General features: G+C 39.5%; 1 protein-coding gene across 1 annotated transcript; it reads left to right on the top strand.

Moving 5' to 3' along the window:
• Positions 1-20,780: 20,780 nt before the first annotated feature.
• LOC135470656 (uncharacterized) lies at positions 20,781-24,709 on the top strand. Its single transcript, XM_064749690.1, has 5 exons — positions 20,781-20,856; positions 21,683-21,763; positions 22,300-22,407; positions 23,189-23,290; positions 24,632-24,709. Exons 1-5 carry the CDS (start codon positions 20,781-20,783, stop codon positions 24,664-24,666), a joined length of 402 nt encoding a protein of 133 aa, XP_064605760.1. The 3' UTR covers positions 24,667-24,709.
• The last annotated feature ends 2,340 nt before the right edge of the window (positions 24,710-27,049 follow it).

Here is a 27,049-nt window from a genome sequence, read left to right as displayed (position 1 = left end):
CAAAGGACATTGCCGCCGTACGCTCACACGTTGCTTCTTTCAACCGATGCTGTAGTTCACTCTCACTATATGCTACTCACACACACCTGCTGCGGACTGAAGACAAAAATTCATACGTAAACATTATGGTTGCTTCCGATGTAAACAGTGACACGTTTACAGCAATCACTCTACGGTAAAACACTAGTATGCAAACCCATGTTTCACAGCCCAGCATTTTATTTAACTTTTATTTTACGTAATAATCCACTCATGCTAGCTTACTCTCCGGCCGTATGTTGGAAGCTCTGCCAGCATGCAACCTGTGGTTGATCGTGGGTTTCCTCCAGGCTCTGCCTGATTTTCTCCCACCATAATGACGTCGTATAAGTGAAATATTCTTGAGTACGGCGTAAAACACCAATCAAATAAATAAATAAATAATAATTTATTATAAAAGGCTGTGGCTTTCTTAGCCAGTTAGAAAGATGGCTCCCCGCCACTGGCAGGCAGTTGACATGTGATGTAGGGTGAGGCTGTGGCTTTACGTCAGGATGTTTGGTGGGTTACCTGACGAGGGGCTGAGTTTTACTTCGGGCACTCCTATGTCCCCCACGAAATAAAGCTATTTGCAAACCTAAATCCAAAGCTTCAACGCATGCACACGTAAATCAACGATTGGCGTTTTAAATAAACCTGCATTTAAACTGTGTAAGTTTGCAATAACGATTTATGTGGCCAAACATGCTCAGCGCCTCAGCTGATTCCTTCCTTCAGACTGGTTCCTTCCTGTCTTCTGCTACATTAGTTTTGTTTCCCTCCCGTTGTATTTAAGGCCCCGAGATCACAAAGCGATCTAAGACTGAAGTCAAAATTTTAATAATTAAATTTGGTATGTTCATTTCCGTTTTCTTTAGCTGAAATTTGTTGTACAATAACATATCTATAATTTAACCTGCTAGGTAATATTTTCACCTGGTTACATTACAAATAGCTATTTTAACGTCATTTCGTGATCCAAAATCGTGGACCAGATAACTGTATGAGAGTGCCTCCATGTGTCATACGAAAGGAAAAGTTTATATTCTTCTATTAAATTTAAGAAAATGCCTGTATGTCATACACATTTATAAGTATCATCTCTTAAATACAAAGCCTTACGATTCCACTATCTTACTGCCTTTTCTTTAGCAACAAAACACATTACTGCGTTAATAAATGCAGATGATTAGTACCGTTAGACAAATTCCATATTTGTAGATTCATAAGTATCCATTTCAGTTCCATATCATTTACGCCTATCTGTACAACAGTTTTATTATGAATGTATGCTTGGGTTTGTACGTCGTATTTGTCTTAAGATAACATATATGTGGTGGACAAAATTTTAAAGCAGAAAAAATGAGCTTTAACATTGCATTTCAAATGTTGACCTTAAGTCAAAAATGGCTTAGAGGAATGGGCAACTGTTTCCTTACTCTAAAATATCAGTGCCGTCCACCACGAGGCAGCAACAAGTATCAAGTGTTTTGGTATGACCAATCTGGAGTTTGATACCAGGTCTCCCGACTTCATGGCGAACGCCCCAACCATTACAATTGCAAAACTGCAGTTTGTTTGATACATGGCGATATCTAGGTAAAATATGTTCAAGAAATCCTACATGTGCTAGTATATCGGGACAGGTGGTCCAAACCTATGGTTATCGGCACGGTGCATTCTGTTCGATGAGGGAAATTCAAGATATGCCGTGGTTTGTGTCAAGTCAAAGTAGGCATAATGCACTTGTAGATTGCACGACAAGCTTGCTCGCCACCATGTTATAGCGTGTCTTATAATATATCCAAAGCGATCTTCGGCACAAAATGTGGAGAGGATTTTCTGTGGTTATTTCATAAGGAGCAGTGTGGACTTCCTTACTACCGCTAATATAACTAAAATAATGATTAGATAAATGTTAGTTGCTTGGTGACAGTATAATGTTTGTGGAATTTTATTATCTGATCATCAAGTGACCTCTGTTCACTGTTTCTCCCGTTACTGTACCCGAGTACATGACCCTGGATCTCAGGTTATCTGTCTAGAGAAAATGGCAAGCATCTTGTAACGCTTTTTGACAGTATTTGTCATACCGGTCAACGAATGTTACAGAATGTAGTTTTTGAAGGATGGTCCTGGCCAAATGACGTAGAACGACATAAATACTAAGGCGATAGCTGTGTAAAGTATGGACCCCTATATGTATACAGTCAGCCCAAGAGTATTCCGCGTGTAGTTGTTTTGGGATCATAAAGCATGAATCATCACCTTATTTTATTCAGCAACCATTAGTTTTGAGATCAAGTACTCCGCGACATGAAAAACAATATAGCTTAAAAAAAAACACACACACACACACATAAAATAAAACAACGGTTTTCGCTCTGGGCCAGAATTCTACAGGAGAAGGTGTCAGTGTTGTGAATGGAGCCATGCTTCTATCGAAGTGCATGAACACTCAGCTGGCATCGATTATGTGGGAGCCAGACGGCCAAATACTGGGCCGAGCAATGGCAGAGTACTGACTCGATATGATCCCAGCCCTAGACCCAACATCTTACACTATACCGATGAGTCGGTGGTCATCTCGCTGGATTCTCAGCTGTACTTCGTCCTGGTATATATCTATTATATTCTGGATATACTGATTTGTTTCAGAATTTGTTCTGGATATACCATTTTGTTTCAGAATGTGTTCTGGATGTACCGTTTTGTTTCAGAATGTATTCTGGATATATTGATTTGTTTCAGAATTTATTCTGAATATACCGTTTGTTTCAGAATGTATTCTGGATATAATGATTTGTTTCAGAATGTGTTCTGAATATACCGATTTGTTTCAGAATGTGTTCTGGATATACCGTTTCGTTTCAGAATGTGTTCTGGATCTACCGATTTGTTTCAGAATTTGTTCTGGATATACTGATTTGTTTCAGAATTTGTTCTGGATATAATGATTTGTTTCAGAATTTGTTCTGGATATACCTATTTCTTTCAGAATTTGCCAAGCCATTAGACCTTGATGTAGTTCAACATCTCATGAAAATATCAAATGCCATAAGGATATTCGTAAATGACTGATATTGGATGAACACACACAAAGGATTCTATTGATTTTGTATTTTTTTTTGGCAGATATTTAGGATTTTATAGCGACAGCTGATTCAAGCAGTCCACAGGTTGTTTAGTACGGCTCATTTTATCTAGAACACGCGAAGTTTTAATGTACTTGAAGTTTTACAGGTTGTCAGCCGGCTCTGTATTACCCCCTTATGACATTTTCAATGGAGCGATATGTTATAATATATGACGAAAGTCGAACTACAACATAGGATCCCAAACTCACATATTCTGCTAACCTGGAGTTCATCATTAACATTTTAACGACCTAGGGGCCTGTATAAGTTGCTTTAACCCATGGCAATTCTTTCCATTTCTTTTTTTTTCGTTAAAATATGTTCATTTAAAGCCGATTTTTATTTCTGACGAGAGTGTGTTTGTTCCATCTTGCGTATTTTATTTTCGCGAAGCACTGTATCTATTGATTTGATTCGTTTTATTTGATGGCATTCAATACTGCTCTTGTATACATTTGTATCGATTAATCTAGGTAATTATGACGATGGTGACCTATTTATAGCGACCTATTCAGGTCGGCAAAGATAAGGACTATATAGCCAAGTCGTTTGTCCAGAAACAATGGTAAAACGATAGCAAAAAGCTGAAACTGTTCTCGTACACATTCTGGGTTCAAAGATAAACGACTGGTAAGGTTGTCAAATGACCGAAGGCTCAAATACATAAGAACAAACATAATACTGGAATGTCTGCCGATTTTTATTTCTGACAAGAGTGTGTTTGTTCCATCTTGCGTATTCTATTTTCGCGAAGCACTGTATCCATTGATTTGATTCGTTTTATTTGATGGCATTCAATACTGCTACCAACCTCAACGCAAGGCTTGTAAAAGTATACTGTACGGAATAAGCAATGTCTTCAAAATGTATTTATTATTCTATAGATGCCATTAATATCATACTAAATCATGCATGATCACACAAGGAACTTGATGATACTTCTGTTATTTTCCATACAAACATAGACACTGACATAAATATTATGCCATTGGTATATTATGCCAAAGAACGTATGGTTCGTATTCATGCAATCTGAGGTAACAAGACAGATTATATTATACACTCAAAAAATTTTAAAGTCTGTTATCTGAGTGATGCTAGAATGTATTCTGCTATTGCAGCGGATTATTCTGTTAAATATATCACATGCATTCTATTAATTCAACATAAAGATCCTATCAGACTAACAAGATATGAGAGAATATTGTTATAGTAACAGAATACATCTTAGCATCACTCAGACAACAGACTTTTTGTTAAAATCAATAGATTAATTTTTAGAGTGTTCTTTCTGCTTCGTCAGTGATAGGGAACCTGTTAAGTGCCTTGTATAACGTAATAGACATATAATGAAGATTACTGGCATTACTTGCACTACGAACTGCTTCGTTTATCATACAGAAATCGTCTGGTAGGGTACCATAAATAGACCTATCCAGCTAATCAATGACCCCTCGTTATAGTATTGGTGAGATTACTCATTAATTAACAGGTTGACTAGCGTGTTAATTTGACTGTGTAGATATACATGTATATATGCAGATACGTACCTCTGTTGAATGGACAAGGTGATACCTTTGGTATAGTTTCCATCCCTCCTACCAGCTTCCCGTGCTAATCTAGAAAGACTTGGACATCAACGGTGCCAACTGGTATTTCACAACCAATTTGACGCTCACGTAGGAAGTATTGCAACACAAGCATACATTACAGAAATCCGTTGGGGCGAGAATACACGGAGATGTAGACGATCATTTATCATCCATTTTGGGGGCTCCCCGATCAAGATACGACCACCAAAAACCGGTGGCCTGTGTGATGGAATGCGAAGTTTCGCTTTCTGGCCATCTTGGCTTGTTGTGTTCCACGTCGTCTTGGAGCGCGTTGTGACAGAGAGATCCGAAGCAGCTGCCTGTAGCGACTGTCGGGTTTCGGTCTCAGCAAACAGTCAAGCTGTCGTTCTATAGCGTTTCTCACAACCAAACATTCCCATGGCATTCACCTCGCTGCCCACCTGAACGCATGCCTACCTGCAACGAATTCCCGCCCTCAGACCGTTCCGTCAGACAGGATAGACAGGCGATCGTTCAGGCTAAATTCTCGTTGAACCGGGTTGTCCTTACTGGCCAGAACAGAGATTGTACAACACGGGGTCATTGTCTATATCCCCCACTCAACAAGCTGTTTAACGGACTGCACGCGATATGGCTACTGAAGCCGTGCCTCCATCTTGACTTCTTGCCGCCAGAATGGTTGTGTTTCAAGGCCGACTGGCTGTCATACAGTTCTAATGCAAAATAAACGGCAGCCTTCCCACGTAATGCTACATCAGCTCGTGCCAGGCTCATGTGAATATTTTATGCTTTGGAGAAGGACCACGGCTGGCTAGAGCGAGGCTACGGATACATGAATGAAAACACGTTTAAGCGGGGGCAATATGTATCCAACAGAACAGTTACAGCAGCCGGGGCTGGCACTCACTGGCTTGTCGTCGCGGGGGGTCCGATCAATGGTAGCACTGCCATACACACCCTACGGGCTAGCCAGTCTTCGGAGACGATTCCCTGGACGATGGACCTTAACCAGCTGTAACAATCTGTTCTGCTTCCTTCCCTGGCCTAAATCTGGCTATCATACAGAATCTTCCATCATGACAACCTGGTCTGCAGTAGTTCAACAGGCGTCTGTTGTACTATTGTGTCCCATTTGTCGTATATGTGTGCGTATTTGTGTATGTGTTCTCTTTGCGATGTGTTTTAATATCGGCAGTGGCCATGATAATCGATCCACCAGTAACAATTACTTGGTAATATCTATTGATTTATCACTGTCTTCTCACTGATATGATATTCTCCGGGCACATATGGGCTAGTTCTGAATGAATCCTTGCCTACAGCGCCTCCCTCGCCGTTCATAGATTGGCTGGATTGTGAAGGCTGCTGCTATAGAGACAGGATGATGGGCCAACATCAAGGAGGATGCCATATCACGAATACTTCACAGCAACAAGACGGAACCTTCTCACATAATTGTGACAAAGGACGACATTATCATACAACTTTGACAAAGCACAACATCAGCACATACATAACTGTGACAAAGCACAACATTAGCACATAACTGGGACAAGGCACAACATTAGCACATAACTGGAACAAGGCACAACACTATTGCATAGCTGTGACGAAGCACACCATTATCACGCAACTGTGACAAAGCACAACATTAGCACATAGCTATGACAAAGCACAAGATCATTAAATAACTATGTCGAAGCACAACATTCGCATGTAACTCTGACAAAGCGCAATGTTATTACATAATTTGGACAAGGCACAACCTTCGCACATTATCCGTGACAAGGCACAACATTATTACACAACTGGTTCAAGTCCAGCTCATGCTGGCTTCCTCTCCGGCCGTACGTGGGAAGGTCTGTCAGCAACTTGCGGTGGCCGTGGGTTCCCCCCGGCTCTGTATTCTTGAGTACAGTGTAAAACACCAATCAAATAAATAAATAAATAGATAAATTACACAACTGTGACGAAGCACAACATTCGCTCATAACTGTAACGAAACACAGCCTTAGCACATAATTTTGACAAAGCACAACATTAGTATATAACTATGACAAAGCACAACACTGCTACATAACTGTGTCGTATAATACGATTACATGACTGTGACAAAGCACAACATTAGCACATCTCTGTTACAAGACACAACATAGACACATAATTATGATTTACACCGTCCTAGCATGTTACTAGGACAGAGCGCGCAATAGCATGTTGCTGGGACAAAGCACAACATTAGCACATATCTCGGACAAAGCAAAAAGTACAGTATTTAGGCAGACACAGATCAGAACAGAAACACGGGAGAAACACGTCAACAAATTGCATGAACAAACCAAAACATCGGTCCATGACAGGAATTCAAGTTCAGAGGGCAATGATTAAAAGAAAAACATCCAGAACGTCATAAAAGAAACTATTCCGACAAAATAATACAGACTGCAAGAAGAGGCTAGAATGTTTGAGCATAGAAGGAATAAATCGACAAGGAAACATATAAAATAAACAATGCTGAACGGACAAGGAACGTGGGACGGCAATATATAAAAGGAACGATCCAGAACATGCAAGGATCCCATACATATACCAGACAGAATCCCACGCGTCAAAATATGACAGGAGCCAGGGGGAACGTTCATACATAACAATTCTGAGGGTTGTTTTTCAAAGGGTTATCACGACGGTCTTAGAACTACGTCCGTCTTAAGTCATAATAATAAATTCGTCCAGTTTTCTCAAAAATGAATGTACTCCCTCCATAGATCGTACTTTTATGCCCACTGTGATGTGGGGTTATTGCGGTCGTAGGAATGACAAATCTGCAAATCTTGCCTGCACTTGTGTTCCACAAGTGGCGTGATGAGGGCTGATGAAAACATTATGCAAATTTCGGTTAGGCGTCACAGAAAACAGACCATGGAAGCTTTTCTCTACACTTATGATCTTGCCTCCGTCAGTGCGTGGACATGGCATACAATAAAGAGTCCTCTTTACATCATTATGACCACTAGACAAGCGTGACTTTTGGACACTGTGTGACACCCATTGGTTTGTGTAGACGTAGCCTCATCACTTATGTCCTTGCGCAGAACTATAATCCCCATTTATTAGTCAGATTGTTTCGTGTGTCATGATTTGCATGCTTTAGATAAAGACAATGCATGGATATTTATTATTAATAAAAACAAAGGTTGAGTTCTTGTGCTTTTCCTGCGTCATCACGGTGACACGTATGACCTTTTGTAGTTCAAAATTTCTGTTCAAAATTTGCTAGTGGTGGCAGTGATATAGAGATGACGTGAAAACATGTACAGAACAATTCAGAACGTGAATACATGACAAAACAATTGTAGACGTGAATACATGACAAAACAATTCTGAACGTGAATACGTGACAAACAATTCTGAACGTGAATACACGACAAAGCAGTTCTGAAGGGGAATGCACGAGAAGAAAATTTCAGAGTGTGAATACATGACAAAACAATTCTGAACGTGAATACATGACAAACAATTCTGAACGTGAATACACGACAAAGCAGTTCTGAAGGAGAACGCACGAAAAGAAAATTTCAGAAAGTGAATACATGACAAAACAATTCTGAACGTGAGTACATGACAAGAACAATTCAGAAAGCGAATGTACAACAAAGCAATTCAGAAGACGAATATATGCCAAATCATTCCAGAACGTCAGTACACGATGGGTAAAGTAGGAACGGCAAATCATGACATGAACAATCCAGATCACTAATACACCACATTGAACAATTCAGAAACCCATTACATAACAGACTGATTCTGAAAGTCATTGCATGACATGAACTATTCAGAATATCATTCTATGACATGAACAATTCGGAACGCTATTGAACGACATGGACATTTCAGAACGTCAGTACGTGTGTAGTCTACAGTTTTGCCTAAGAATGTCAAGAAAAATCTCAGACTAATTCAATGTTAAGGCCGACTTCCAGTAGCCGCCGCAGCTGCAAACTACTGCAAACGAGTTAGAAAATGCTAATAGGGTGACTCACCATATTTTTGCCTGATCTGAACACTTGGGCAACAAACTAGTCCACCTGTGTGATAGAACCGCTCTAATGCAGTTTAACACATCCGAAACTGTATCTGCATTACGTGAACAATTTAGAATACGTCAATGCAAGACATGAACAATTCAGGATACGTCAGTACAAGACATAAACAATTCGGAATACGTCAATACAAGACATGGACAATTCGGAATACGTCAATGCAGGACATGAACATTTCGAAATACGTTAATACAAGACAAGAACAATTCGAAATACGTCAATACAAGACAAGAATACGTCAACACAGGACATGAACAATTCAGAATACGTCAAAACTAGACATGAATAATTCAGAATACGTCAATACATGACATGAATAATTGAGAGCGCCAGTACTTGACTTGAACATTCCAGAATATAACGCGAAATAAATTAACATTGGATGATGTAAGTTTAGAGAGAGAACTAAGGCAACACTGATAGGGAATTCTTTTTGTTGGGTACTAAAGACTGGCAGAAAAGAAAATAATGCTTCGAACTTAAGCAAGTGCAATTATGGCAACGGCTATCATGGATGAGGCTGGTAATAGCTCAATAGATGTACATCTAAGTAACATCTACGAAGCACATACTCTGCAGAAACAGGTCGGAACGCCATGTTCATGTAGGGAACAAGTCAAAAATAAATGCCTGACAGGAGCCAGTCAAAATGCCAAAGTGTGGCAGGAGTAATTCAAAATCTCAATGCGTAACAGGAGCAAATGAAGCACCAATGCATAAAAGAAATAACTCAGGACGTCAGTGCCTGACCGTTCATTGTGGCGGGAGCAAATAAAGCTCCAAAGCATGAAGGGAACAACTCAAAACCTCAATGCGTGACATGAGCAAGTCAAACGCCAGTACATGCGAGGAACAAATCAGAATGTGAATATGTGACAAGGGCAAATCAAGCGCCAATGCCTGCGAGGAACAAGTCAGGAAGTCAGTGTGTGACAGGACCAAGTCAAACGCCAATGCATGTAAGGAACAAGTCAGAGAGTCTATGCGTGACAGGAACAAATCGAACGCCAATGCATGAAAGGACCAAGTCAGAAATTCAGTGTGTGATGGGAACAAATCAAAACGTTATTGTGCAACAGGAGCAGATCAAAATGTCATTATGTGACATGAGCAAATCAAAATGTCAATGTGTGATGGGAACAAATCAAAACGTCATTGTGTGATGGGAGCAAATCAAATGCAAATGCACGACGGGAACAAGTCAGAATGTCAATGCCCGAAAACCACTCACCTCCGCGGAGGTCCAGCGGAGGTGAGATGCATGGGTGGGACAAGCCATAACGCCTTTTTACGTGTCAGGAGGAAACAATTCATAAAAGATGCATGAAAGAAATGTCAAAACCTCAAAACAGGAGCAAGTCAAAATCGCAATGCGTGACAGGAGCAAATAAAACACCAATGCATACAGAAAGAGGTCAGAACGTCAACTCATGATAGGAAGAAATCAAAAAGGCCTTTGGTTGACAAGAGCAAATGAATACGTCAGTGCATGACAGGAGTAAATCAAAACATCATTGTGTGACAAGAGCAAATCAAAACGTCACGGTGTGACAGGGGTAAATCAAAACGTCAGTGTGTGACAGGAGCAACAGGAGCAGATCAAAATGGCATTATGTGACAGGAGAAAATCCAAATGTCATTGAGTGACAAAAGCAAATCAAAACGTCATTGTGTGACAAGAGCAAATAGAAAATGCCATTAAGTGACAGGAGCAATTCAAAATGTCGTTGTGGATTTCACCTGGACCTTCGCAGCTGAGGGGTTAGCGTGCTGTCACTAATGCGAACCCTTTGGGTTCAAGTACAGTTCATGAAGGATTCCTCTCCGGTCGTACATAGGAATGTCTGGTTGATAAAGCTACGGATGGTTTTGGGTTTTGCCAGGGCACTGCGTAGTCGTATAAGCCAAATATAATAATGCTGACCGCCGTCGTATAAGTGAAATAATACTGTGTACTGCGGAAGACAAAATTCGAACAGATTAATGCCTGGATTTCAGATCGGTTATAAAACATAAATTTCTATCCCAGTCTCAGATGGCATGTGGGCTGCAAAGTATGGTGCTTCAGATAATTTGTTTTTGTTAATATCTTCCATATTTGATTGTAACAATTACATGCCCATGGTTGGGCACTTGGGAGATTTAACACTTGGATAATCAGTAGAGACCTAATCCCCACAGACTGCCTGGCCCATTTTCTATTTGCTCTTTTTCTCGATAAAAAATTACCTTTTGTCCTCGATAAATTTGCCTTCCTGAAGATAACGGACACTGGGAAATGTCGGTTGACATTTTGTGTTTCTGGTGGGTGGATGCCGAGCTTATATTATTGCAGGCCATCTGAGATGAAAGGTCAAATGGTTTCATGTAGGCAGTATTTATCAGCCAACCCTCCAAGGAGTGCGTGTCCCTCAGTAGCTGGATGTAGTCTTATCAATGAGAAAACAGACGGTGTCAGTCACATGCACCCATTATACGTTGAAGAAAATTATATATAATAAGTATCGTTTATACTCTGTTTGCAAAGAGAGCATTTATGTTCACAAGTTTTTTGTCCGCAGTGTATGTTGTGTTGATGATACATTGATCTATCGGAATGCGGTTCATATTCGTTTCAGTCGAAAAATATCAGTGATCGTACTTGGTAACAGAGTTATTTATTTTTCTCACGTCACTAGACTGTGATAAACAACGCTCATATATTTAGATCCTTAACAGATCAAGGGCTTTGATGAAAAAATACATTTCAGCATCCACAACAGTCTCCTTGATTCAATCTTATAGGCCCTGTATAAAATAACATAATTATAACCAACACCGTATTCATGCACCGGTGAATTTTGATAATGTTACAAAAGCGCCGGCAAAATGCAGCCGTTCTTCTCAGGGTTCTAAAGTTTTATTTGGAGGAGTATTGAAAACAAAAAGTCATTTGTTTCATTTTTTTGTTTGCTATCTATTACGTATTTATCTTTTCACCGTATGCGAGAGTATTGTATTGAGAGAATATGTTTTATTGGTGATGGAAACCAGACAGATCCTTCTGATAACCAACAGCTGGCGATCAGAAGTCTTCAGCAGAGAACCCAAATCAGTAAAAGCTACACATGAATGACGAGAGCAGGACTGGAACGAGCCACCTCAATTGTCCGGATGGGGAGGGGGGGGGGGGGGGAGGGGGATTCAGCCTTCTGGAGGAACCTACCTCCTCGACAGAAAGGCATAAAAAGAAAATAAAATAACACAAAAGTAAAGCAGTGGGAAAGTGTGTGATAACTGTTACAAATATCCGCGGTGAGATAATTGTTCACACATACCCATATATAACGTGATAATTAGTTTCGGGTCACACATACTAACAAAAGGTGATTATTGGTATCTGGTCACACATACCCACAGTCTGATGACTGGTAACTGGACACACATATCCACCGTGTGATAATTGATAACTGGCCATACATACCCACAGTGTGATAATTGGTATCTGGTGATACATACTCACAGTGTGATAATTGGTGTCTTGTAATACATACCTACAGTGTGAAAATTGGTGTCTTATCACACATTCCGACCGTGTGACTTTTGGTTCCTGGTCACATATACTCGTGCACAGTGTGATACAGGTATACACTGTGTGATAAATGGTACACGGATAGACAAATACAGTGTGTAATAACTGATATACATGTATGGAAACACGTATACACAGTGTGATAACTGGTATATGGACATATGCATACACTGTGTGATCATTTATATCGGTACACACATGCTCAGTGTTTTTGGTTCCTGGTCACACATACCCGTGCACAGAGGGATAAATGGTATATGGACACACGTATACACAGTGTGATGACTGGTATATAGACACACATATACACAATATGATAACTGGTATATGGACACACGTATACACAGTGTGATAACTGGTATCTGTGCACACGTATACACTGTGTGATAACTGATATATGGACACAAGTATACGCTGTGTGATAAGTGATATATGGACACATGCATACAGAGTGTGATAACTGGTATATGGACACACATATACACTGTCTGAGAAGTGGTATATGAACGCAAGTATACACTGTGTGATAACTGATGTATGGACAAAAGTATTCGATGTGTGATAACTGATATCTGTGCACACGTATACACAGCATGATAACTGGTATATGGACACACATATACACTGTGTGATAACTGATATCTGTGCACAGGTATAAACTGTGTGATAACTGGTATATGAACACACCTATACACTGTGTGATAACTGGTATATGGACACATGTATACACAGTGTGATAATTGATATCTTTGCACATGTATACACTGTGTGATAACTGGGGTATGGACACACCTATGCACTGTGTAATAACTGGTATATAGACACACCTATACACTGTGTGATAACTGGTATATGGAAACACCTATACACTGTATGATAACTGGTATATGGACACACCTATACACTGTGTGATAACTGGTATATGGACACACCAATACACTGTGTGATAAATGTGTGATAACTGTGTTTTGGTTAGCAAACTAGCAAATTTAACAGCTTAAATATGGAAGGCACTTTCGTTCGTTCAGGAGAACTGTAGTTTATCTACATTTACATGGGAGCGGTCACTGATGCCCAAGTAGGCGTATATGTGGATATGAATCAGTTATTCGACACCAAGTCTTACCTAATGCCTAATCAGGTAAACAGACAGTAGCTTGATTATGGCGGACTTCTGCTCAAGCTTGGTTAAGTAATTGGACGACAATGCCATGTGTATTTATGTCATTTTCGGATGAGACCTCTAGATGACTTATGACATGACATTAGTCCTGTACACACAAATACCTTAGTGGTAATGACACATCATTTCCATATTACGCCACCTATCGCCTACGGATCACACTAACTACGGGATCGGCATGCACAGGCTCACTGGATTAACTAGAATAAGCATAATCATTTGAGTTTTTTACCTTACTGAAATGACCTTTCACGAGAATAAACCTACGTGAAAAGCTGATTAATCCATACATTATTTCTCACTTCTTTGGCAGACAATTTCATGGATTTCTTCTAAATACCATGGTGACAAGCGAATGTTGTATAGCATTTCTGTAAAATTTATGGACGCAATTAGATGTTGTTCCGACAATTTGATGGATGGTAAAATGACTACTTATAAATGAACTGTCTAATTCATGTATATAGTTAAATATATCCGTTTTCATATTTTCCTCCCATTTTTTTTTTTAAATTTATTTTTCCTGAGGCTGACTTTAAATAAACATACCCAATCGAACTGGTTGTCTCTGTGCCATTGTACTGATCCGGTAAAGCGTTATGTAGCTAGTGTCTTCTGAATGGCGTGCCAATTAGGCAGCACTATCAATACGTCGACATTGAAATGATCAGTTTCCAAGCAGACACCCATTCTTAAATCACGGAAATAATGCTGAAAGAGCCGTTAAACCCAAAGCAATCAAATAAATGTGCAATGTGAGTAATGAACATTGTGATGAAATAAGGTCATAAATTTAAACATTTCAGTGAATAATGCTTGCATGCATGCATGGTTACAAAGACGTTGAGTATATCTTAATGTATTAAAACGCTCCTCGTTTTTTTATATGCATCCAAGTACCAAAATACATAATTATTTATTTATTTATTTGATTGGAGTTTTACGCCCTACTCAAGAATATTTCTGTTTTTTGATGCGGTTATCATTATGCTGGGAGGAAACCAAAAATGTAATAAAAATGACACCAAAAATGTATAGGCACAAACTTTATATACGCTAAAGCTACATTAAAATGCTTAAATAGGAGGCGGAAAGTCTTCGCTGCTTTAAATACTTTCTCAGTTTTTTGATGGGTTGTGTTGAAAGTTGTTTTGGGGAATTGGTCTTGCAATCATTGACCGAAACAGCCTTGTGGTTAACAACTGGTAAAGGTATGTTTGCTTCTACGTCTAGATTAATTTTAAACTGACGTGATTTTATTTAACAGTATTATCGTTAAAAGGGATTACACTTTCTGAATATTAACGATAATCCTGTTACTTAATCCACTTTCTAAACGAAATCTATACCTTGATTTTATTTGATTGGGGTTTTATGCCGTTCTCAAAAATATTTCACATATACGACGGCTGCCAACATTATGGTGGGAGGAAACCGGGAAACCCACGACAATCCACAGGTTGATGCAGACCTTCTAATCATACCGCCGCGGAGGAAGCCAGCATGAGCTGGATTTGAACTCACAGCGACCGCATTGGTGACAGTCTCCTGGGTCATTGCGTCGCGCTGGTGTGCTACTAAACTCACTACAGCAGTATACCATAATTATGTGTTAAAGTAAGAGGAAGGGATAAATACAGCGTCCTTTAAACAAATGACATGACACGTTATAAAATCTCAACCAAATGCACGCCATTAACGAAATAAATGCTATTTCGTCAGTGCATGCATGGGTTATCGTAGAAAGGACGGCATTCTTTCTTTATGGAGGGGAATTAATGACTCAGGTCTGCTCACTCAGTTTTTTTTAGAAATTCACTTGAACAGAAAGATTTAGAATTGGTTCAATATTTAATGGCTAAAATGTAAAACACTGGGTTCCTAATTGTGTGTGCATCGTTTTTCTGACAATTAGCCTTCAATATAATAGGCCTTATTAGCTGACACATAAGCGAATTTCACTAGCTCTGTTCACTTTGCGATGTAGATATTGATCTGCTTAGGTCACCATATCAATGTTATAGAGTATAGTTCCATTTTCTATTCCTTAACTGTTTCTCTATTGACAATCTATTGTTAATGAGTTGTCCAAAGCGTTCTCGGCATTTTAGCTGAATAGCGTAGGATGACGTAGCCCACATAGAACGTTTATGAACCACTAGATATCCTCAAGTGCGCAGGTCTGTATGCCACTCCTTACAACTGTTGTACTACAGTAGGCGTGAAGGAAACTAAGACCTCCACTCTAAGCTAAATCTGACGCATTTATTCCAGGTGTGATCACCAAAGGGGTTGTTACTATATAACAAGCCCTTCCTTTTAATAAACCGATCAATAATGGTTTAGCGGACGATCAAACTCTATAACCTCGTTATCGCCCACCCTTTACTGACCGTTAGATTTAACCGTGTCTGTCAATCTGTAATTAACATGCAATAACCTTTCCAAGTTTGCCCTTGAGGATTAAAGCATATTGCGGCACTGTGTAGGCCTATACATGTATATGAATAAAAATAAATGGCTCTGATGACCATTGGCGGATTTGTTAACCAATACGCTGTGTTGTATAGTTATTTAGTATACAATTAAGCCTTTCGTTACTGTTTCTGACGTGAAATTACGAGCTTAATTAATAGTACTGATTAGAACAAGATACAGGGATTGAAATGATGTGATTTACATAATGGATTCAAGCTCGAACTAATGGAATACCATGGAATACCGCCGTCTAACTAAATTAACTCTTCTAACTAAAAATGAACGCGTACAAGAAGGGGCAAAGCGCTCGGTACTCTCGTCATGCAGAGGCATGTGGCCTTCCGTTTCGTACCTCTGCTGAAGGAAGTCACAAATCTGAATAACATAACCCAGATGACCAATGGAAACTACCGTGCCGTCGTAAGCTGTTACATGTTTTGTGGTAAAGTTAGTCTGACTGAATAAGGGCCAGACTTTACAAAATTCGTTGATGGAGATCGGGTTTTAAGTGTTAAGACTATATGTGGCTTATTGACGCCCTGTATTATTAAAGTATTTCTTTTCTTGTTGGAAATGCGAGACTCGGTAGATTTATTCCACACCTCGCGTCATATAAGTTATGTGAATATTAATGAAGACACATCGACCGATGGAAATTTGTACTCATTTGCTAAGGTATTTTGCTCGTTCGGAGAGCTCAAGGTCACATTTCATTCGTATCAGAAAGGCAGATGTCTTTCGACTGAGCATGGAATCACATGACGTGAATGGTCTATCGTGGAGCAGGTAAGCACTGCGACTCTCATTACTGGATAAAATGATTTGTTCGCTCATATGACGTGTAAAAACAGAAGCCACAATCCAGCTCGCCAGACGCTTAGATTCTGATTTGAATCTAAATAAATACGGTACGCGTACAAAAATCACAAATATTGCTTGTTGTGGATTTTATTGCTTGTTGTGGATTTTATTGCTTGCTGCGGAATTTATTGCTTGTTGCGGATTGGTCATGGTGATGAGACAGGAAGTGATGTCAGAAAACACAAACATTCTGTTTCAATTTGTGTATCTAATAGCACTTTACACACATGCATTCTCTTTATCTTAAAGAGCTACTTTAGTGTCAAAACCTTTATGTCTTAAAAGTAAGGTTAAATGATAAGGATCGAGATAGCATTGAATTGCTTTCTTAAATTGTATAGAAAAAGCATTGTATTAAGGCTGTTGTTGTTAGCTTGGTAGGATAATACGGAAAGAAGTTTTCTTTCATTTTCAGTTTTGCCTGGTGTGACGTCATGCAAGAACACTTGACATCACCCATCACTGACCTATAGCCACAAAGGACATCGCACTTTCAAACGCTCATGATGTCATTCCAGTATAACCGCTTTACTCGACGTCATATCTGCTTGATTCAACGTCAGATAAGTAATATTATCACATCACATCAGGAAAATTTTACGGAACTACCGAGAAGTTTGCTTTTGAGGACTCTTCATACATAAGGGTTAAATAGTGTTATTCATCGTAAATTTTATTGAACGGCGGTGCTAGCTATATTCCATATGGTATCTTTTATATCAGTTTATAATTTCCGCCCGGTCTCTCTAGGGAGTACAGTAGCACTGTAAGTACCGGTTATATGCACATGATTCTAACCAAGACGTGAAACAATTTTATTACTAACTAATGATTAAATAGTTTCGAGCGAGGACACCAGTGGAGAGGTTAAACCTGAACAAGCCTAAAAGCTCCAAAGGTCGAGTATGAATACTGGTGGAAGTGATGTGAAAGTGAGCGCAGAGTACGGCATATTCGCTGTAAGGAGTTTGTAACAGTATCCGACTAATCATAACGTGACAACAGCCATGTCTGACGGCGTGCAAGCTGTTGCTTCCCGTCGACGGAGCTACAGGTGTGACACGGAGCTTGTTGCAGTGACGTCATAATGGAAACGTTTGTTACGTCACGTTCATTGTTCTGTGTCCCATGTTGCCTCCATCATATCTTCCGGGGCTGGTAAATTACCTTTGTCCTGCAACAGTTTTGACGGGGTCGAATTCGGCAAAGCTTGGGCAGGGGCAGCAAGTAAGTCTTGGGCAATTATATAACGGTACCTCTCCCTCAGACATATGAAGAATTTATTGTACAGGAGAGATTGTGTACCGGGCTGAATATTATTCCACGAAATATAATAAAAAGACTCACAGCATAGAGTGTAAAAGCAGAGCAGTGATGACAATAGAGATCTTTAGTTAGAAGTTACAAGTTGTAAATTCTAACTTCAAACAACCTATTCTAGTTCGACCTTACAAGTTAAGTTGAACTTGTAACTTCTAACTAAATAAAAGGTCTTTATTGTGGTACTTGGCAATTGGTTACACGTAACCGATGAAATACGGCCTTCTGTCAAAGTATTATATTCTCAAAAAATGTGTTAAAACGGCCGTTCTTCCTACATTTATAGATTGTTTTTCCACACTTGTACACGACTGTATTTTCCCATACTTGCACACACATGAATTTTTTCCACAAACGTATACAACTGCATTATCTCAGACTAGCACAGAACTGTAATTCTCCACACAAAGCACAACTGTATTTTCTCACACCTTATACATAATTATATTTCAGAGGACTGTATTTTCCCATACCTTATACACGATCATATTTGACAGAACTTTATTTTCCCACACCTTATACAGGTTTGTAGTTCACAGAAGTGTACTTTCCCACACAGTATACATGATTATATTTCACAGAACTGTATTTTCCCTTACCTTGTGCAAGATTATATTTCAAAGAGCTGTATTTTCCCATACGTTATACACGATTATATTAACAGAACTGTATTTCCACACACCTTATACACGATTATATTTCACTTAGCTGTATTTTCCCATATCTTGTACACAATTATATTTCACAGAACTGTATTTTCACACACCTTATACACGATTTTATTTCACAGAACTTTATTTTCCCATACCTTATACACGATTATCGTTCATAGAGCTGTATTTTCCCACACCTGACACACGATTATAGTTCACAGAGCTGTATTTTCCCACACCTTATACACGATTGTAGTTCACAAAACTATATTTTCCTATACCTTGTGCACGATTATATTTCACAGAACTATATTTTCTCACACCTTATGCACGATTATATTTCACAGAACTATATTTTTCTACGCCTTATGCACGATTATATTTCACAGAACTATATTTTCCCACACCTTATGCACGATTATATTTCACAGAAGTGTATTTTCCCACACCTTGTATTTATCCACATGCACTCGTACACAACTGTATTTTAAGGAAAAGATTAAGTTCACTTGCCCGTTTTGCACACTGGGTGGGAGTTTAAAACTGGTAAATGTCATTAAAACACTTCGCATATTACATTACATTACATTGTACACAGTTCGGTCATAAAGTTTACAGGTGTTCGTACTGAGTAACATGGGCTGTATGCTTAGCTGCGGGCACGTGAGATTATACACCAATCACCAGTGTAACCCGTTTTTTTTGGTGTCACGTTTTCAGGGTTTTGCTGGACCCCCCCGGAGTTAAGGATGATATTCCTGCAGCCGCTGGTTTGGGCGGTTTACACTTTTGTTGGGTTTCCATCATTACAAGTTCATATCTCCAACAGCTGGAGTAGCACAAGTGAGTAGAACACGCGGATAATGACCTAATCTGACATTGTTTAATCCAGTTTCGTCATTCCTATAAATATTAAATATCAGGATATTTTTCAAAGATATGAACGTATACATTTTGTGCTCTGTAATATATACGCCTTCGCACTTGTCAGTTGGCAATTGTTGCTAGTATGACCTTTAACACAGGCTTTACTCCATATTATTCATATAAGAAAAATAACATGCAAACAAAAACTAGAATATCGCTTAGTTAATTTGAAATTACTTAACAGAAAATATTGTTTTGATGATATGTATACTTATTACACTATTACCTATAAAATCCATCCAGAATTACATTACTTCTGAATATAGTTATTTGATTACAGCTGTATGTCAAGAGCAGATTGAACAGTTTATTGCCAGAAGGAATGTCACCATTATTTTTTTTGAATCACACAGTTCTACCTTTTAATTTAGTAATGTAGAAAAAGGTAATATGTCTGCAAAGTTACGTTTTGAAAAGGTTATTAAAAATGTATCAGCAGGCAGCAGCTGTCATCACTTAGGGGGTAAGGGTTATGGGCAATGTGGGCAGGGTGTAGGTTAGGATTTAAATATCCCTTTCCACAGAACGCCAGCAGGCATTGCCTTCATATACCTCATCAGTACCTCATCAGCTTATAGATCTAAGATCTGTCCCATTCTCTCTAGCTCAGCTCTCAGAAATAGGCTTACAGATCTGTACTCTTCCATTCACTAATTTGGAACTCGGTCTTTTGGAGTAGGCCTATATGGTGCCCTCAGCATTTCAAAGCTATACGGTACCTACAAAAACATTCCTTTAATCCTAAGGTAATTCGGACTTCCATCACCTACTTTTTCATCGATAATACAGAACCATAACGGCACAATTAACACAGGTGTACCTGGCGCATTGACGGCAGATCAGTCTTCGTTAATCGCCATTTTCGATTTGAGTACGCCATACTCGGTATCACCCGGAAAAGATAAACCCGTGGGTGGTTTAGCCTGAAATTAAGATGATGTAGGCCTACACCGTTAAAATGGCCATAGACATCATGCTGAGGAACCTTAACTATAATTTGTGTTTTAATAATGAACAGATAGAGGGAACTAGAGGTAACTATTGTGAAAAAAGATGGTCTTAATTTCCGGAAGAGGGGCCGAGTCTACCCTAGAAACGGGGTCACGTGATTCGAAACTAATTACATTTGTGCTAATTGCGACATTATGGTTTTTATTAGGCTATTCTCGCATAATGTGGTGAAATGAATTCAGAATTACTCTAAGGTCACGGGAAACCAGTTTTCATTTCGTACAGCGGTGACACCTTGAGAATAGCGCAGGCGACAGGACTGAGTTCCAGGTTAGTGAGTGAGATGATTCAGAGCGGTTAATGTTTAAACTAAACTGGGGACATGGCCAACGGATCTCAGAGCTACGCATCAGCGTCTTGAGCGGAATCCTCTGGGCGAGTCTTGCTACAACATAGTGAATTAAGGGGAGATAACCCCGTCTACATTAGTGTAATTTATCCACGCTATCAGTGATGACGGTCATGTCCTCGTATTGGAATCATCTCCAAGATGAAAAAACAGTGAAGAGCAATTGTCTTTCTGTAAAAAAATGGAATTAAGTTCAATTGTGGTTAGGCACCATTCTGGTATTCTTTATCGAGCGCGTTTATGTGCAAAATGGCAAATCCAGATCGCCTGCATGTATCCGATTTCCACGAAGCTGATTTACTTTAAGTGAACTGTCTTAATTCCTGTCTTTCTTGTACTTTGATAGCTTTACACTTTAGCGGTATCATCCACCATGACGCATTGACTATATCCTGGTACAGGGATACGCTCTGTGTTTCACCTGAGAAATGAAAATATACTGTATCATCTGTATCCAAGAATTGTCCCGTAACGGAATGCACGTTTCTCGTTTCTCACAGGTGGGACTTCAGCTGATGCCGACATAGAACCTGGGATGAGTGATTGCACATCAAGCAAAACCGTTAGCAATCTGCAGCGACGTGAGTAGAATTGATCATAATGTTACCTGTCATATAGGTTAACCTCTACATCGTTATCCCCGCCCACCCCCCCCCCCCCCCCGTTAATTTTTAATCTGGATTACTCAGTCTGAAATCATGAACGTGTGTATGCTTGCGGTTTTACGTCGTACTTAACGACAAGGAGTCGTTAGTTGTGTGTATATATGTTATTAGTTATATGGTTACCCACTAATAGGATACGAAAATATATTTATCCTGCATCAGACAAAATACTCCGCTTTTCATTGGACAACAACGGTCACGTGGGGTACAGATATATTCGCGAATCCTGCAGACGACGTCAAATGTGTCTGCTGAGCAGGTTATCTCGCTTTGTCGGGTCCAACATTGCTGAAGCGATTCAACAGTACATCGGTCTTCTGCGCTGAATGGATGGGTCTTTGCAGGATAAATTCGTTACATGGTGACTCGGTGATAGGATACGCAAAATAAATGGTGTCAGTGATCATCATATTGGGCGAATCAGTGAATAATCACGTGGTATTCCTCTTCAGGGTCATCTACTTCATTTGTAGAGGAGGCCGTACCGACCACGAAAAGACGGAGGAAGTCCGGGAGATTGGTGATCAGCACCATGGGGCAAGCAGCCAGGAAGAGCTCAGGTGAGAGCACAGGTATATTATACTTACGCGACATCATGATCAGCAAAATATCAGTGCTTGAAGTGGACATAAACGACAGGACATAGAGAGTGCCGGTCAAAATTGTATCCAAAACTATTTACATTTATTTATTTATTTATTTATTTGTTTATTTTTGTTGAGAATTTTTGATGCACAATAAAAACAATTTAAAATAGGATAAAATATTGTGACCTTTTCGGACCACATCTTCGTCATATGATTTTCTTCGCACGAATTTTTTTCATTCGTCTCCGGAACATTTTGAAAATACATGTAGCTATTCCTGTAAGTACCGTAGGTTCATTCTAACAATTTAATGAATTTTAGGAGGCCGCAGTAATATGGAAAACGTTTTGAAAATACTGTTTAAAAACCTCACCTTAGAAAACAATTGCTTATGTGGAATTTCTTCATATGACAAACAATTGTAAAAAACAATTATAATTTAAGGTTATGTCTGGACACAGTTAATTCTGTGATATATTTGATTTGAGGAACACATTTTGACATTATATACACTCTATATTTCCAACAGTTTACTACACATCATCTATAACTGGCTCAAAGTATATCTTGTACGCACTGATTGGTTGAATTACACGGAATGAATCACGAGCATTAGCCAATCCGTGACACTGTAACAAAGTCTTGTATAGGCTATTAAACGTATGGACCAACTTCAGCGCTAAAGAGAACAATTCTTGTAATTTCATGAGATGAACAATTATAGATTATAGACTTATTGCAATGTCTGTTCCAGTTCGACAAAGGCAAAAAGTGTCCTGTCCGCACGAAACCGTGTCAAGTCTACGGAGAAAAGCCTTGGCCAAGTCCCTTAAAGACATAAAAGTCTGCTCCGAAGGTAAATATATTCAGATTTAAAAAGGGGTCGTGAGTAACTCTCAGCTGTATGATCGCAGAAAGGTAGGGTTTGCGGAATATAACATCCGGGTAAAAATACGAGGGGAATCATGTTGAAAACTTGGAACTTCCTGGCTTGATAGTTTACTTAATGGTACAGGACAGAGGTGTGTCCCCCGCGCATTTATATTGTGACCGACTGGGTGCCACGTCTGGTGTCTTCGGCATGGCGTTCCTGTGTCGTACATGGCGGCATATTTATGACGGCATTGTCGTCCTTTTTATTCATTCACTGGATTGGTGTTTTACGGCGTACTCAAGAATATTTTACTTATACGACGGAGGCCAGCATTATGGTCGGTGGAAACCGGGCACAGCTCAGGGGAAATTCACGACCGTCCGCAGCTTGCCGGCAGATCTTCCCATGTACAGCCGGAGAGGAAGCCAGCATGAGCTGGACTTGAGCACACATCGACCGCATCGCTGAGAGGATCCTGGGTCATTGCGCTGTGCTGGCACGTTAAACACCTCGGCCACTGTAGCTCCACATGGGCACCGAGCTATCATAAATACATGCATACACCTAATTCATAAACAATGAAGAACAGTATAATTTTGCGGACAGCAATGATTTAATCCTAAAGCCAACTACGGTCTTACTGTCTAGAATGTTTTTTTCCAGATAAATATCTACTGTACAAAATACTTTACTACTCTCAAATATTCATCTTTTAAATTTAACCGAAAATCTGTTGTCCGAATAATGCTAGATTCTCTTACTACAGCGGATTATTCTGTTACTAAAGCGTGTGATTCTGTTACTGCAGGGGATTATTCTGTTACTAAAGCGTGTGATTCTGTTACTACAGGGGATTATTCTGTTACTACAGCGGATGATTCTGTTACTACAGCGGATTATTCTGTTACTAAAGCGTGTGATTCTGTTACTGCAGGGGATTATTCTGTTACTACAGCAGATTATTCTGTTACATACAGCACACTTATTCTATTACTTCAACACAGACACGTGTTAGATAGACATGGCATACTGAATATGACAAGCTTTATGTTAAAATAACATAACACATCCTTGCATCACTCGGATAAAAGACTTTCTGTTTATCAACACATCATTTGTTTGGGTTTTTTTTCAATTATTCGCTTTCAGTGAAATATAATTTAGCATAATTGATAACAGATTCCACGTGAAGACATGCGCACAGCTGTGTTGACAAGATTGTATGTACACTTAAGAACAATTCAAATTCAAGGCTTGTCATTTTCTGCTAATGTAGCCATATAAATTGACCTGCTATCGATTGCGTTATTTTTATTTTCTCAGATCCAATTCCCAACAGACCACCCTGGGTGTCATAAAGTAAGAAGGCGAGACTTCTCTGCCAGTTGTTAACTATCCTACTGCTACATGTATGTCACACCTGCATGCGATCCAGTGAAACAATACAAGAAAACTACATCGTAGCATGGAACTTGCTGGATTACGTCATTAACCATTGATGAACTTTTCGGCTAAAAGCACAATTACCTGTACAAGCCATTTTTCAAGCCACTGTACAAGTCAAAGAATAAACACTTTAAAAAAAAAATTATATATGTCCTTCTCTCTTTTTTCAAATCCGTATCAACTTTACATCACCTAATTGTTTTATTGATTTCATTTTTTTTCCCGCCAAACCCATGAATTTTTCATTTATACGGAGGGCAGTTTTATTGGTAAAGAAAACCGGAAACGGAGGGGGTGGTGTGGGGGTAAACCACCAACCTTCGGCAAGTTACTGACTAACCTGCTCCAATGTTACTCACAGATATGCATACATCTACTATACTGGTGGAAGACAACTGGTCAAATGTTATTACACCTCATACGGTGGTTCTTGATTTCCATTGGCCAATACACCGTCACATGTTACGCCGCAAAACAGGTAGGCCTACAACGATAACGCACTCAAGCAAAGCATGCTCCCTGTATACCAGCGTCTGGCGTGGGTATATGACCTTATTCTTCATTAATATATCAAGAGTAATTGTTGGCGTAGCAAGAAATGAATGAAAGCACAAATGAACTCTTCGCATCTATGCGTCGAAAAAGACATTCGTATATCAGCCGTCAACCAAGATTTACTTCCCAGGCCAAAAATCGCAAGGCCAATTCGCAAAACGACGTTTAATCAACTACCACAGAACTGAGAAAATATTTGAAGTACCAAATTTTGGACGGAATCATGCAAAGAGAAACTCAACAGCTTTCAGTGATGTTGGAAAGACGCACGGTATGCTCTAGGCGGACGAGTGAAATCAGCATTCAAATCGTGTACCATGCTAGTATAAGGTGTAAACACTATATGTTGTCTATAATGTATGTATCTCAGTTGCGCTTTGACTGCCACTGTCCACATATCCAACGCGCCAACCTAAACATGCCTTTTTCCTTCGTTTCAGTTCCAGTCTGCTCTTGTTCAGCTTTTCCTTACGACACGCGATTGTCTTCATATTCATAGCAAAGGTTGCGGTTCGGAGTTTCACAGACAGTTTAGTTTGCTTGAGTCTGTTCTCGAACTCGCGTTGGATTCCCAAGTAAAGGCGATATACCTTCTTGGAGCGCACGGCTTCATAGGTTGCATGTCGTCTGTGTATATCCATTCAAGTTCATGGACGAGAATTTCAGACCAGTAAAAAGTTTGCAGTGTGTGTCTTCCATGGTACCAAGACTCTGTTGTGAAATTATTCATATAAAAAAAAACTAGCACAGGATTGTACAAATACGAAACTGCTTTATCGCCAAACGGGTAGTCTGACCAGGAGACACACATGGGGTAGCGCGCTAAGATCGCAACTGACGATACATGTCGGTGAGTTTACATCAATAGGTAAATGGGTAAAGAAGTTAATTTTGCTTAACAGGTCTGCGGAGATGATAAGACGAGTAAAAACCATCAAAATAGATACATGTGCCTGTAAAAGATAGGCCTGTACCTTTGACTACATCGTAACTTCCTCTGCAGACTGTATCGAAGGCTTTCACACACAGTGGTAGTGAACTGACTGACAATGTAAATGACCATCAACGAAGAAGAAACTGTCTTAGGCGTATTGCTGGAAATACAATACAATAAAATGCCGCATGGAGAGTAAAACCAGAGCAGTGACGACAGTGTGGTACTTTTTATAACAGTTTTAAATATACGATCAGACACAACAGCTGAAATCCCGCAAATTTGTCAATTTAACTCAGAGTTTTATTCTGTCCATGTAAATGCTGAAATATTAGCAAGTTACCCCTCAACCCCAGCCCCACAACACCATTTAACTTCAGAATTAAGTAAAAACCAAATGCCCTTGGCTCAACTGTGATTACACTCGGAATACATTATTAGCCTTGCAAAACTTGTTGATCTATGAAAGGAAACTTTTCCAAGTTCACATAGTCCCCCAGGAGTTGCTGAGGACATGTTCATCGTTCAGTCTGCTTTATTTCGACCCATAGGATCTGCATATTGAACAAAGCTAGCGAGCATGATCAGTCTAAAGAAATGATATTGAATAATCAAATGAAAGAAATGTTGACCAGCATCCCACTAAATAGCAAGACAAAGTATTTATTTATATATTCACTGGATCGGTGTACACCATGCTCAAGAAGTTTCACTTGTGCCAAAACAGTCAGGTGTATACTGGAAAGAAATCTTGTGCCTCATCGACCACGTATTTGCCATCAACCACCCAGGATCAATGGGAGCTG

Source organism: Liolophura sinensis, chromosome 7 (assembly GCF_032854445.1).
Source record: "Liolophura sinensis isolate JHLJ2023 chromosome 7, CUHK_Ljap_v2, whole genome shotgun sequence".
Lineage (NCBI taxonomy): Eukaryota > Metazoa > Mollusca > Polyplacophora > Chitonida > Chitonidae > Liolophura > Liolophura sinensis.
The sequence above is the reverse complement of the archived record's forward strand: the minus strand, read 5'-3'. Positions and strand labels throughout refer to the sequence as shown.